The sequence below is a fragment of the Peromyscus maniculatus genome, chromosome 5 (genome assembly GCF_049852395.1).
Source record: "Peromyscus maniculatus bairdii isolate BWxNUB_F1_BW_parent chromosome 5, HU_Pman_BW_mat_3.1, whole genome shotgun sequence".
NCBI classification, from domain to species: domain Eukaryota; kingdom Metazoa; phylum Chordata; class Mammalia; order Rodentia; family Cricetidae; genus Peromyscus; species Peromyscus maniculatus.
Window position 1 is genome coordinate 56,060,742 of NC_134856.1, and position 13,041 is coordinate 56,073,782.

Genomic DNA, 13,041 nt, shown 5'->3' on the forward strand with positions numbered 1-13,041 from the left:
GTCTATATCAGAGGTGAGGAAAACAGTCCTGGCCCCACTCACACACAGAGGGGACAGGGCTGGGCGAAGAGCCACAGCCCACAAGGCTGTTGTAAGCCTGCATGTGACCATCTCACTGTAGGTGATGTAGGGAACAGGAGGCTGGCCAGGACTGGGTGTACTCAGCTGCCCACAGAGTGACTTCACCTATCCACAGAGTGATCTTGGGCAACTGGGATTACCAGTCCACTTGTTCCTTCATAAACAGGACAAGAAAAACCCTCCCCAGGACAGAGACCATGGCACAAAATTTAGCACAGAGCATACAGGAGTCATGTGGGTCACGACTGTCACCAGCCCTCAGACATGCTACTGAAGGAACAGCTGTCAGGCTAGTGATGGTTTCACTTTCCTTTTAAAGATTTTGTTACTTTTTTAATTTGTATGTGAGGGAGTTGGGGCGGGGGGGGGGGGGGGGGCACGGGTGAGTGCGGGTGCCTCTAGAGTCCCGAAGAGGACGTCTCGATCCCTGGGGCTGGAGTTCTAGATCACTGGGAGCAGGCCAGTGTGTGCTGGGAGCTGAACTTCAGTCCTCTGCAGGTATAGTACATACACACTCTTAGCTGCTGAGCCATCTCTCCAGCCCCTCATTTCCCTTTAAAACTCCCTGTAATGTTGTCAGGATGATGCTGTTAAACAGTGTCTTAACCATAAACAGAAATCAAGTAAATGAGAGAGAGAGAAAGAGAAGGGAGGGAGAGAGAGAAGGGAGGGCCAGGAGCATGCTGGAGCCACAGCCCAGAGGCAGACAGGCATGCTGGGAGCTGGGGTGCAAGGTGTCAGCAGACAGACAGCAGGTTTCAGGGGTTCCAGGAGGTGAATACTAAACCCTATGCTTGCAGTCTCCAAGGCTCACCTCAGACCATTTGTCCAGAACCCTCACCCTCAGGTCCCCAACAAGCACAGGCCTTCAGTGCAGACCCTGGGGATTTACTTGCTCAGCAGTTTTAATTCTCTTGCTGAAGAGTCTTTGGAGGATGGCCAAGGCTTGGAAGATGGAGGTGCCTGCTTCACCCTGGAGGAAAACCAAGCAGCGGGAGGAGGCCTAACACACGCCCTCTGAAGGCCTTAACCAGGCTGATCAGGAACACTAGCTGGAAGGTTCAAGGCCTGGATGGGAGGTGTGTTGGTTTGAATGAGACTGGCACCCATAGGCTCATGTATTTGAAGGTTTGGTTCCCAGTTGGTGGACTGTTTAGGAAGGATTAGGAGGTGCGGCCTTATTGGAAGAAGCGTGTCACTAAGGGTGGGCTTTGAAGTTTCAAAAGCCCACACCAGGCCCAGTCTTATGCTCTCTCTCTGCCTCCTACTTGGTGGATCAGATGTCAGCTCTCAGCTACTGCTCCAGCACCATGCCTGCCTGACACCACGCTTCCCACCATGATCATCGAACCCTCTGAATCTGTAAGCAAGCTCCCAACTAAATGTTTTCTTTTTTAAGTTCCCTTGGTCGTGGCGTCTCTTCACAACAATACAAGAGTAACCAAGACAGGAGGCCACCCCAGCCAGCTTCACGTTCCTCAGAGCCCAGCAGCGACTCCCTGGGCCCATTTTAGGCTTCCATTCAACGGCAAAGAAAACCACAGGAGGCCGAGGTGGCCACCATCCCTCAGCAACCTGAACCCAGAGAAAAAAAACGGTCTCAGCTATATATACTTACAGAGAAAAATAGCGTGCACATTGCAGCCTGGTAAACAGTCGTGGCTGACCCTGTCAGCCTGTTAGAGAGGACCAAAAATACCCCTTATAATTATGCTATTAAAACATGCCAGAAGAATGGACCCACCCCACTCAGCAAGGGTTCCTGAGATGACTACAGGGAGTCAGGAGGTGGCTGCACATCTTGGCCAAGGCGTCTGATTATCACCCAGGAGGCTGGGCTGCTGGTCAGTTACCCTTGTCCCCTACAAGGCGACGCTTGCTTCCCCTCTGTGGCCAGTTCCCCCAGGGACCAGTGTGAGTGGCTACCTGGGTATATGTGATCTTCATGCATAAATCCAACAGGACTCAGTGTCCAGCCCAGAGAAACGCATGAAAGGACAGAGGTGCCCTTGACACCAGAAACCTAGAAGCAACTGAAGGGAGGGACCTAAGGGGGAACCCCAAAATAACCATGGATGTTCCAACCCTAAAGGACAAGGTGAGGTGACAGGACAGTAGCAGGAGGTCACGTGCAGCAGATGCCACTCAAGAAGGACCCGGGGCAGGACCAAGCCCTCCTGGGAACAGGGATGGGAGTTGGAAATTAAAAGGGTGAAAGCGGACTGAGTGGTGGAGGAAGCGGTGGTGGTGGTGGTGGTGGTGGTGGTGGTGGTGTTGGTACACACCTTTAACCCCAGCACTCAAGAGGCAGAGGCAGGTAGATCTCTGAGTTCCAAGCCAGCCTGGTCTACAGAGTGAGTTCCAGGACAGCCAGGACAACAGAGAAACCCTGTCTTGAAAAACCAATGAATAAATAAAAGGGTTAAAGCGGAATTTACGCTCAGTTGACCTGAGCTTTCAACCTTCTTACACCCAGTCACAGTACAAAAATATTTGATGAAAAATTCCAGAAGTAGACATTTCATCAGTTTTAAAAATATTTTATTTGTTTGTATGTGTGTGTACATGGGGAGTGCACATGTACTACAATATATGTGTAACTCAGAGGACAACTTTTGGGAGCCTTTACCCGCTGAGCCATCCTGCCAACCCTTAAATAACTTTTTTTGGAGACAGTGTTTCACTATCTAGTACTGGCTGGCCTGGAACTCTGATATGTAGAACCAGGCTGGCTTTGAACCCACAGAGATCTGTCTGTCTCTGCCTCCCTAGTGATGGGATGAAAGGCTTGTGCCACCATACCTGTCTTAATAACTGTTAATGCCAAATATGGTGGTAATTATTTAATGTTATTATTAGCTCTTGTGGTTAACCTCTGTGCCTAATATGTAAATCAAACCTTATCATAGGTGTATATATAGAGTGATGGATGACATGAAGAGTTAGTTTGGTACAATGGTAGGTTTCAAACATCTCCCATAGGTATTTGTTTAAGGAAAAACAATTCACTGACTGTACTTCAAGAGGTCCACCAGGGTTTTTTGTCTGCTTTCCTGGTGCTGGGGACTGAATCCATGATCTCACACATCCAGGCCATCACTCTATAACTGGACTATTCCACCAGGCCCTCCTTTTGCTTTTTACTTTGAAACAGAGTCTGGTAAATGACCCATACAGTCCTTGAACCTATGATCCTCCTGTCTCAGCCTCCAGGGTAGTTGGGATTATAGGCCTTGGTCACCAAGACAGGCTCCACCAGGAGCATGTACCATACAGATAAGGAAACAACTATAATTGAAAACTTGGCTGGGGGGCATCCTCAGGCTCCACCCAGCCCCCACTCCCTGGCTCTTGCCCCTGGAGGCCCCTCTGCAAAGAGGGGGCAGGTCCAAGGAGGGCTCTTCTGGCCCTACCCAGCCCCAGTACCACTGACTCTAGCAGCTCACCACCCACCAGGCCCTAGCTGGTCTCCTTCTAAGGAGGCAGAGGGCCCTGGAATGCTACAGTGACCTCATCCTCTAGCCTGGCTACCTATCGTCTCCCTCCAGACTAGCGAACCCTCCATCCTATACCCTCCTCTTCCTGCAACTCATGGGTTTCCTCAGACTGTTCTGTCCAGATAGAGGAGGGAGCAGACCACTTTGGAAGGCACTTCTGGAGTGCTCCACTTAGAGGCACTGATTGTTGGGGAGACCTGTTTGGAATATCACTATTAGGAAGTCCTTTGGGATGGCACTATTGGGGGGCCCTGTTTTGGATGCCATTCCTGGAAAACACCATTTTGGATGGTATCACAGAGCCCCTTTGAGGGGAGCTAAGGGAGACTGTTTGCAGGTGTAACTGCTGCCTTTGAGCCTCGCTCTACCTATGAACAGCTGCAGGGGCTCCCAGTGCCCTCAGGCCTGGTCAGAAAGAAGTGAGCACTCTTACCTCTATCACATTCATCAGTCCCGTCCCCCACCCCCACCCCCACCCCAATGCCCAGGCACCACTGGCCTGGAACCAGAACTTGGCTCTTGGCTGCTACCCAGTACTTTGTCCCACAAGACCTAGATGAGAGGACGCATGAATGAACTCAGAGGGTTCAGGAAGCTGCACGCTATCTGAGTGTGCGATGCAGGGTACAGGGCTGCAGACCCCCTTGGGGACAGGTCCTATGCATGGAAAGTGAGGGCACCAGTGCCTACTTTTCCTAAGAAGCGTCATCTGTGCTGAAGGGAAGTCGGTAGTGAGAAGCCCCATTCTACTTAGCTCCCGGGAGACCTGACCTAGCCACTGATGGCCAATGACTGGCCTCGCACAGCACACATGGGAAAGCACTCAGGGGCCCCTAGCCACCAAGACCAAGAAGGAAAGCGCCGGAGGAAGGACTGGCCTTTCTCCAAAGGCAGCTGACCCATCCACCTCCCCGGCCTGGGTGTGAGAGTCACAGCCCAGGGACCAGAGATCAGAGTCTGGAAGTGGTCTTAAAACTTTTATAGCTCCATTTACAGGAGAGATGAAGCCTAGAAAGAGGTTAAAGGCCAGGCAAGTTCAGAGCGAGACGAAGGCACGGGATGCTATCTGCTGTCTCTCACCCAGACTCCTCCACCCTCGGCACATGCTCCAGCAGACTCCCTTTGTCCTCCCAGCGACCTTAAACAGGTACCTGCCAGCAAAGAGGGCAGAGGAAGCTTCATGTCGGGGTTGTCCCTTCCCATCCATATGCTCTCGGGCCTGCGAATCAGTTCCATCCATCTATCCTAATCCTAAACAGCTGCATTCTGACATGGAGCCCAAAAGCCAACGGTACGATAGAGGGCAGGCGTGAAAGCTGAGCTTTAGTCACAAGAAGAAATGTATATGAAGAAGCAAACATCCAATTACCCACTTCTAAAATAGGTAACAGAACTGAAAGGAGACCCGGAGCTGCGTGGCGGCAGCTCACATGGAGCCCTGCCCTCCCCAACCCCGACGGTAAGAAAGCAAAACTCAGAACTGTCAGTACATGCAGGCAGAGCCACCGCCCAGGAAACAGCCCGGGGCCAGGATCAGAAGCTAGCACTCTGCCTACCCCAGCGAGGTCACTTCCTCTGCAGGACCCTCCCCCTGACTGCCAGTGACCACCTGCAAGAAGACGATGGTCTGACGTGTGATCTTCTCTCAGTTCTCAGAGGGTCCCCAGCTCCTCCCCTAAACATACCGGGACCTAGCCTGCTTACTCATTCCCTCCCAGACCCAGCATGGAGGCAGGGGCCCACCCCTCTGCCAGGCCTGGTTGCCAAGGCTCAGCAGGGAGTCCCCCACAATGCTGCCGGGGGAAGTGAGACCTCACCCATTCTGTGGCTACCAGGACTGCAGCACCAGGAGCGGGAAAGGCTTGGTTCTCTGCCATCTTACTGCCCTTCCTGGGCCTGAGTGTCAGCAACAGATCTGACCACTGAGTGAGGACTGACTGAGGTATGTGTGCTGGGCAAGCCAGATACCTTCCCACCACGGACAGTTAAATGGTGACAATGAAAATATACTGAGAAGAAAGGCATATCCCCACTGTAAACAGTGATACTTCTCAGAGACGATCACTCAAGCCCAGGTGCCACTCTGTCATGGATGTGGCAATTCCCCCCATGCTATGGCGGGTGCCATGTGTTGGACCCTGAGAGCAGAGACCATGTTGTTTCACCACGGGTCTTTCTCACTGGTGTCCTCAGTGAGCTTTCTTACTACCTGGCTCTTGCTTGGTATTTAAGTTCCTGGCTCCCCTGTGAGGCCAAGAGGCAGGAGACCTGGTCCTTTCTCTCCCAAGCACAAAACACCTCTCCTAGACCTCTCTGGAAGCTTCCATCCCTGGGCCCTGATCCCTAGGTCTCCAGGTCACCAGGTAAGTCTGCCTGAGCTGGTCACTGTTCCCTTGAGGCTGGGGCATCATCACCTGGCTTTTCAGGTTGTCATCCTGTTAGGGGAGGGACAAGGGGGCTGAACCAATCCAGGGTGACTCAAATCTCTGCGAAGGCCTGGGCCAGCACCCAGCATACAGGATGACTAACCTGCGAAAGCCTGATTTCCAAAACACAGGATTCAAACTGTTCAGAGGGTGGAGGGCGAGGGAGCCCGCACAAGAGATGGAGTGAATGTCCCACCTCCAGCATGAGGTCCCTCAGAGACGGCTATGCCCCATAACAATGAACAGAATGCCAGCATCTCCTGTGGCACCATGCAGCGCTCTTGGCTGACTCTGTGTCCCCTGCCCACCTCCCCCGGCCTAAAGAAAAGCGTTAATGGCCACGCTCACACCCAGGCTCAGAGTCAGGGTAGGTGTGGCCTGTGCCTGGGTATGTCCTCATGAATGGACTTTATTGGGGGGACAGTTTGGGCCTAAGGAAAGACAGCAGTGTTAGTCATCAATATTCTTTTGAAAGCTCCCTAGGTGACTAACACACAGCCTGGGTGGGAACCCCCTGAGCTGGCAAAGCCTTGTTCACATCCTAACCAGACTCAGACTGGAAGCTTCCCCTGCCACCCACGCACTGCCACTGAAAAGCTAGGGGACCTCAGAGCCCTGACTGATCCTCAGGGGTCACTGATCCAGGTTGGACCCGAGCTCACAGTCGATTTCAGTACTGCCCATGAGCTAAGAATGGTTTGTGCATTTTTTAATGGCTGGAAAAAAAAAATCAGAGTATTTCATGATGTGAAAACATTCACCATCTGGTCTGTCAGAGAAAGCTCTGCCGACTTTGTTTAAGAAGGGCCCTGTCTGTGCAAGAGGACCTCTTTGATGAAGATGAAACCTTCCCACACAAGCCCACCTATTCCCTGTCCTGCTTTTCATGTCCCCAAGCACTGACAGACAGTTATGGAGCCTCAGGTGTCCTGAGAAACAGCTCCTGTTGCGGCTATCCCCTTAAGAAGGGTACCTGTCTTCTACACTGTCCTCCACCCATTCAGCTTATTTTTATAGTCTACAGGCCAGTGAGGAAAACAAGCCACCCATGTGGGCCCTGGACCTTGGCTCTCCCGAGACCTGGCTGAGCTGAGGACAGTGTCCCCCGGCCCCTCCTTTCCAAGCTCAATGGTTTTCATTGATTCCTGCCTTGAAAATTTTCCCCCATGTCTCACCACATTTTGGTGCTACAAATCAAAACTCAGCCTGTCTGGAAGTCACAGTACAGTTTGCCCAGGATGCCTGACACCCCAAGAGCCTGTTCCTAAGACATCTACCTAAAACAGGGTGAGCAAGCAGTGGTGTCCCTGGAGGAACTGAGGGGATCAAACACACACACACACCCCACACACACACACACACCTCCAACAGATGGATTTCACATAGGCTGATAAACTTTCACAATGCAAACCGCGCCATCTCTCTGTGGGCTAACTTAATCTGGGCATGGAGAAGGTCACATGTCTGGGGTTTGGGGTGACTGCTGGTATGGGGGGGGGTGAACAGTTGGGCACGGTGCCCTGGGTGAGGCTGGGAGAGCTGCAGAGGAGCCCAGCACCTATGGCACAGGAAAGGAGCTCTTTGCAAGCAAGGGACACATGCCCCGGTTGGGGATCTCCAGTTCTGACACCAGGCCAGAGACTTCTGGGGTGCCCTGTGTCCCAGTCCCTCTGGAAGGTAACCAAGTAGGGCATGAGAAAGACAGGAGCTCTTTCCAAGGCATAGGGCAGACAGCCTCGGTACTGGGACTAAGAACACTAGGGACTGCGCCTAGGGCTGGAACATTGTCAGTCCTGGTAGGAAAAGTCGGACTTGAAAAGCTCCAGGCAGAACGCCGCCTTCTCCCAGATTGGTCAGGAAGTCGTGATGCAAGTTTGACTTTTTTTTTTCTTTCCTTCTTTCTTTTTTAAACACGAAAGAGACTAGAAATTCGCGCTCCCCTCACGCCTCAGACGCGAACAGCCCCTCGCCTGGGCCTCTCCTCCTAGCCCGCGCGGAAACGCCCAACGCTATCTGGGGCGCTCGGGGACCCGCGCCTCACCGCGGCCGGCCGCGATCCCACCCGGTGCCCGGGCCGGGCCCGCCGAGGTCGCCCTGCGCGCTCACGCCTCAGGAATGCGATCGCCCTGGGCCGCGAGTCCCGGGGAATCTCCTCGCCTAGGCTCGCCCGCGCGCCCCCTCGCGCGCCCCCGGGGGGCCCCCCTGGACGCAGCCTTCCGGCCCGCGCCCTCCACTCACCCGCCAGGAGCGTGCAGGGCAGCAACAGCCAGTAGAGCCCGGCGCCCAGCACGTGCGGCTCCATGCCCCGAGGCCCGGGGACCGCCCGGGGTCGCGCCGCCGTGGCTAAGGGGAGGTGCGGGGGCCGGAGGAACCACGCGCCATGGCACTCAGGGCGGGTCTCCACACGTGGGGCGCGCCGCGGCTAGGACCTCCCGCCGGCCTCGTCCTCCGGCCGGGACCCGGGCCGGCCGCGCCCTCTGGTACCGACGGCCGGAGCCCGCGCGCGCTGAGGTGTCAGCCCGCCCCGGGCGGAACTCCGGGCGGCTCTCGTAGGGCCGCGCTGGGCCGGACGGCGACTCGGCGGCTCTCTCCCTGCGCCCGCCTGCGGGCCTTTATAAGCTCGGCCCCCGCCCTCTCCGGAGTGCCCGCCTCCGCGCTTCCCTCGACGGCCTGGCGCGCCCAGGCACCCCTCGCTGCCCAGCGCAGTCCCCGCGCGCGCCGGCTCCCCCGGCCCGGTGGGTGCCGGTGAGCCGGAGACCCCGATCCGGCCGCCTCCGAAGACCCCCTGCAGCCCAGTGCGGTCACTCGCACCGTGCCGGGATTGGGGGGCGCTTCTCCCCGGGGGACCCGAGCCTGGGACCCGGGGTTGGGGCGCTACAAAAAGACTTGCAAGGCCTGACTCCCCTGACCCTCTGTAGCACCCACCGCAACTGCGCCCCTCGTAGCTGGAGTAACTTTGCGCTTTGCTCCCCAAGTCGCGAGGGCGCAGCGCCCCCTGAGGGTTGTCTGTTGTTTCAAGTTCTCCACTGTGGCAGCGGCGGCCACGCTGGCCAGGACTTGGTGGTTGGGGTGAGAGACACTACTGCCGTGGCACCCGACAGCTGCATCGCGCTGTGGTCTGGATTGGGGCTTTGGGACTGCTGCCAGTCCTACCTGCCCCACTGGGTGGTTTGGCCTTAATCAGTGTGCTATAGATGGTACCCCATGCTGCCAGAGCACCTGCTGCCCCCTTGGTGCCCAGACCAGGTCTGGGTCCTGCACGTGCCGGGTACCTCACCCAAGCCGTCTTGGTTTAGCTCAGTCTTCCGTATTAAGGCGGACAGGAAAGAAGAAAGGGGGGAAAGCCCCATGATTGTACAAGCGGCACCAAGGTCAGCATGCCCAGACTCCACTGCACTGGGGAATAAGTGGAGTTAGGAGCAGAGGCTGAGGGACCAGGAGAGATGGTGTGACCACCATTGAGCCTCAAGGCACCAGCGGGCTAAAGTCAACCAATCACCACTTTGGAATCTTCAGTTCTCCAAAACCAGCAGCAATGCAGGCTTTCCCTGGACGGTTAGTGTTCAAACATTGACATTGTCTCCAACACTCACTCCCCTCTAGTCTGAAGGTTCTGAAGGGCGAGTGCTAGTGCTGCCGAGACATGGGAAAGGTTCTGAAACCCATCCAAGCCTTCTTCTAGAGTAGCAGTTCTAAACCTATCCGTCGTGACCCCTTTGGGGGTCAAAGGACCTTTTCACGTGGGTTGCATATCATATATTCTTCATATCAGATATTTACATTACAATTCATAACGGTAGCAAAATTATGAAGTGGCAATGAAATAATTTTGTGGTTGGAGGTCACCACACCATGAGGAACTGTATTAAAGGGAGGCAGCATCAGGAAGGTTGAGAAGCACTGTAGAACTGAAATGTTTGTGTCTCACGGCTGTCAAAGTAGCAAAAGGTGAAAAAAAAAAAAACCTGAAGGCAGAACTGTCAAAGAAACTAAAATGTATCCTACAGTGCTGTTCTCTGTAGCAGTTACAGAGTAGCTAAAGACTCCCTGCATTGTAAGATACGGTGTTACCATTGGAACAATGGTGCCACCCTCACATGCAACAAGCATGCTGCCTCAGCCTGCATGCAAGCCTCCTACCCTTTGGTGTCATAGTCAGTCACATACATGTGTTACCTCGGCCAAATAAAATGGACCAGATCCTTAGTATGGGAACTTTCCTACTTGCTGACTGCCAAGAGGGAGAGCCGGAGCAGGCAGGACCAGGAAGAGCCTGTCTGGTCAGCAGCCCTAGCACCTCGGTTCACTTTTCTCCCTCTCCCTCTTCCTCTTTCTTTAGACATGGCTTCGAACTTGCTAGGAAGCCAAGGCTATCGAACTTCTTATCTTCCCACAGCCACTTAGAGGTGTGTGGGATTGCCGGTGTGCCTTGCCGGAGTTTATACAGTGCTAGGGATCGGTCTCCTAGGTGGGGAGGATGGAACAGGGCCAGAGTAGACAGAGGGATTCAGCTCTGCCGCTAGGGTTTCCGCTTTGTCTGAGAGCCGATCCAGTCATCCCTACTTGTCTATAGTGGAATGTTAATTCTATGCAGAAACACCCCAAGTGTCTATTAGTGGGTGAATGGGTGGGCAAACATGAGCCATCATGCAGTTGAGTATTACCTGGTTATAGCAGGGGACCAAGTTATGGCACCACTACAAACTAAACATCTGGAAAACACTGAGCCACAAAGAATAAATAGTGTGTGATTCCAGGGGTTTGTGTTTGTTTGTTTTGTTTTTTATTGTTTGGTTGGTTTTTGAGTCTTCAAAAACCAGTTTTCAAGCAGAACTTGGAATTGGAGTACTGAGAACAAAATTATCCAAAAAGTAGAAACAGACCAAAGATCCATCAGCTAATGACTACTAGACAAACTATCTATCCAGTGCCATCTGGCTCTGTTTTATTTTATTTAGTTTTTTCAAGACAGGGTTTCTCTGTGTAGCTTTGCACCTTTCCTGGAACTCACTCTGTAGCCCAGGCTGGCCTCGAACTCACAAAGATCACCTGCCTCTCCCGCCCCCCCCCCCCAGTGCTGGGATTAAAGGCATGCATCACCACTGCCCAGCTTTTTTTTTTTTTTTTTTTTTGAGACAGGATCTCACTATACAGCCTTGACTTGACCAGCCTCCAACTTAGAGAGATCCGCCTGCTTTTGCCTCTGAGTGCTGGAATTATGCCTGACTTTATATAAAAGTATCTAGATTAGGTCAGTTCAGACACGGAGAATAGAAGACTGCCAGAGTAGAGTGTGGGGAGGAAAGAAACTGTTAATGGGAACGTAAAAGGCTCTAGAGCTCGGCATGGTAGCACAAACCAGTCATCCCAGCTCTCAGGAGGCAGGAGAATTGCAAGTTTGAGGCCAGCCTGGGCTACCTTATCTCCAAAAATGAAGAAGGAAGAGGAGGAGGATTTTGAAAGTTCCTTAATTGCATACTTAAAAATGGTTAAAATGGTGGAGGGTGGAGGTCCATGCCTTTAGCCCCAGGTCTCAGGAGGCAGATACAGGCAGGTCTCTAAGTTCGAGATCACCCTGGTCTACAAAGCAAGTTCCAGGATATCCAGAGCTACACAGAGAAACCTTGTCTCAAAGAAAGAAAAAGAAAAATGGTTAAAATGCCAAGCCGATGCGGTGTGATTTACTATAGCAAACGGGCTTAAGAACTCCAAACCTGTTGACACATTTTCAAATAGCACATCCTAAGCCCCAGAGGCAGCCTGTGTTGCCGACTTCTCTAGCATCTTGCTTCCTTGGCTCCTGGCCAGCAGCTGTGATATTTGGGGAGCTATTATTTCAGTTCCCTGTGTACATTTCTGTCAAGTGCCAATCCCCATTCCTGGAAACAGAAAAATTCATCAATCCCTGGAAAGGGGGCTTGTACCTGCCTTTGCCTGCAGATCAAGGACTCTTCCTAAGGGCTGTTTTGGCCTGGACACAGAAACAGGCTCTATCAAGATGCCACCCTAGCAGATGGCATTCCCATCTCCTGCCTCCCTCCATCTAGGGTCAGCAGCTGGTGGCCCCAGAAGGCCTCTCCATATTGAGAGGACTCATGCTGGAGAACATACCTGGAGCTATCACTTGCCCTCCTGCCTTCACACAAGCCAACCAGCACACACGGTTATAGACACCCTCACCTTCCAGAGCCTGGCAGTAGTCCAGAGGACTGGCCTTTCCCACTCTTTCCCACTTGAAGACCTGTCCCAACTTTGTTCCTGTTTGTCATGGCAGTGGACAAGGGTCTTGAGGACCTCAACTTCATGTCTATTATTTGAAGTTGTATCTAGAATCTGCCTGCTGCCTAAGTGTCAGATGGAGTTAGGAGGTTGGCCATTGGAATCGAGCAGAGTGGCGCACACTGTGAGCCCAACATTCAGGTGGCAGAGACAGGAGGATCACAGCAAACTCAAGGCCAGTCTGGGCTCCAGAGTAAGACCATGTCTTAAAAGAAGTAAAAAAAAAAAAAAAAAAAAAGCCGGCTATGGTGGCACACGCCTTTAATCCCAGCACTTGGGAGGTGGAGGCAGGTGGATCTCTGTGAGTTCAAGGCCAGCCTGGTCTACAGAGAGAGTTCCAGAACTGTCATGGCTACACAGAGAAACCCTATCTTGAACACCAAAACTAAAACCAAAACCATATATATACCATATATGGGATATGCCAAAAAGCTGAGCTGGCTTATAATCCCAACACTTGGATATTGCGGTAGGAAGATCAGGAATTCAAGGCCAGCCTAGGCGACCCGAAACTCAGTCTCAAACAAACAAACAGTTAAGGTTCTAAAGGCCAGAAAGATGGCTGAGCTCAGTGAATAAAGATGCATGCAATGGGACCTACCTCAACTGAGTGTGCCAGGCTCTGCTGACTCCCTGTGGGAGTCCTTGCCTTGGAGGAAGTGGGGATGAGAGGTGGGTTGGGAGGGGGGAGGCTGGGGGACGGGAGGGAGGAGAGGGGCACCTGTAGTTGGTATGTAAAATGAACAGAAAATTTCTTA

The 13,041-nt window shown here is 53.1% G+C and overlaps 1 protein-coding gene across 3 annotated transcripts in view; it reads right to left on the bottom strand.

The window, feature by feature from the left end:
• The window catches only part of Piezo1 (piezo type mechanosensitive ion channel component 1 (Er blood group)), a 68,451-nt gene extending 60,030 nt beyond the window's left edge, over positions 1-8,421 (bottom strand). For all 3 annotated transcript variants that reach the window (XM_042277809.2, XM_076572237.1, XM_006987389.4), the window contains exon 1: positions 8,243-8,421. In XM_042277809.2, the coding sequence (XP_042133743.1) occupies positions 8,243-8,306 (64 nt within the window). In that variant the 5' untranslated portion in view covers positions 8,307-8,421. The remainder of the gene's footprint in view (positions 1-8,242) is intronic.
• Positions 8,422-13,041: the final 4,620 nt, after the last annotated feature.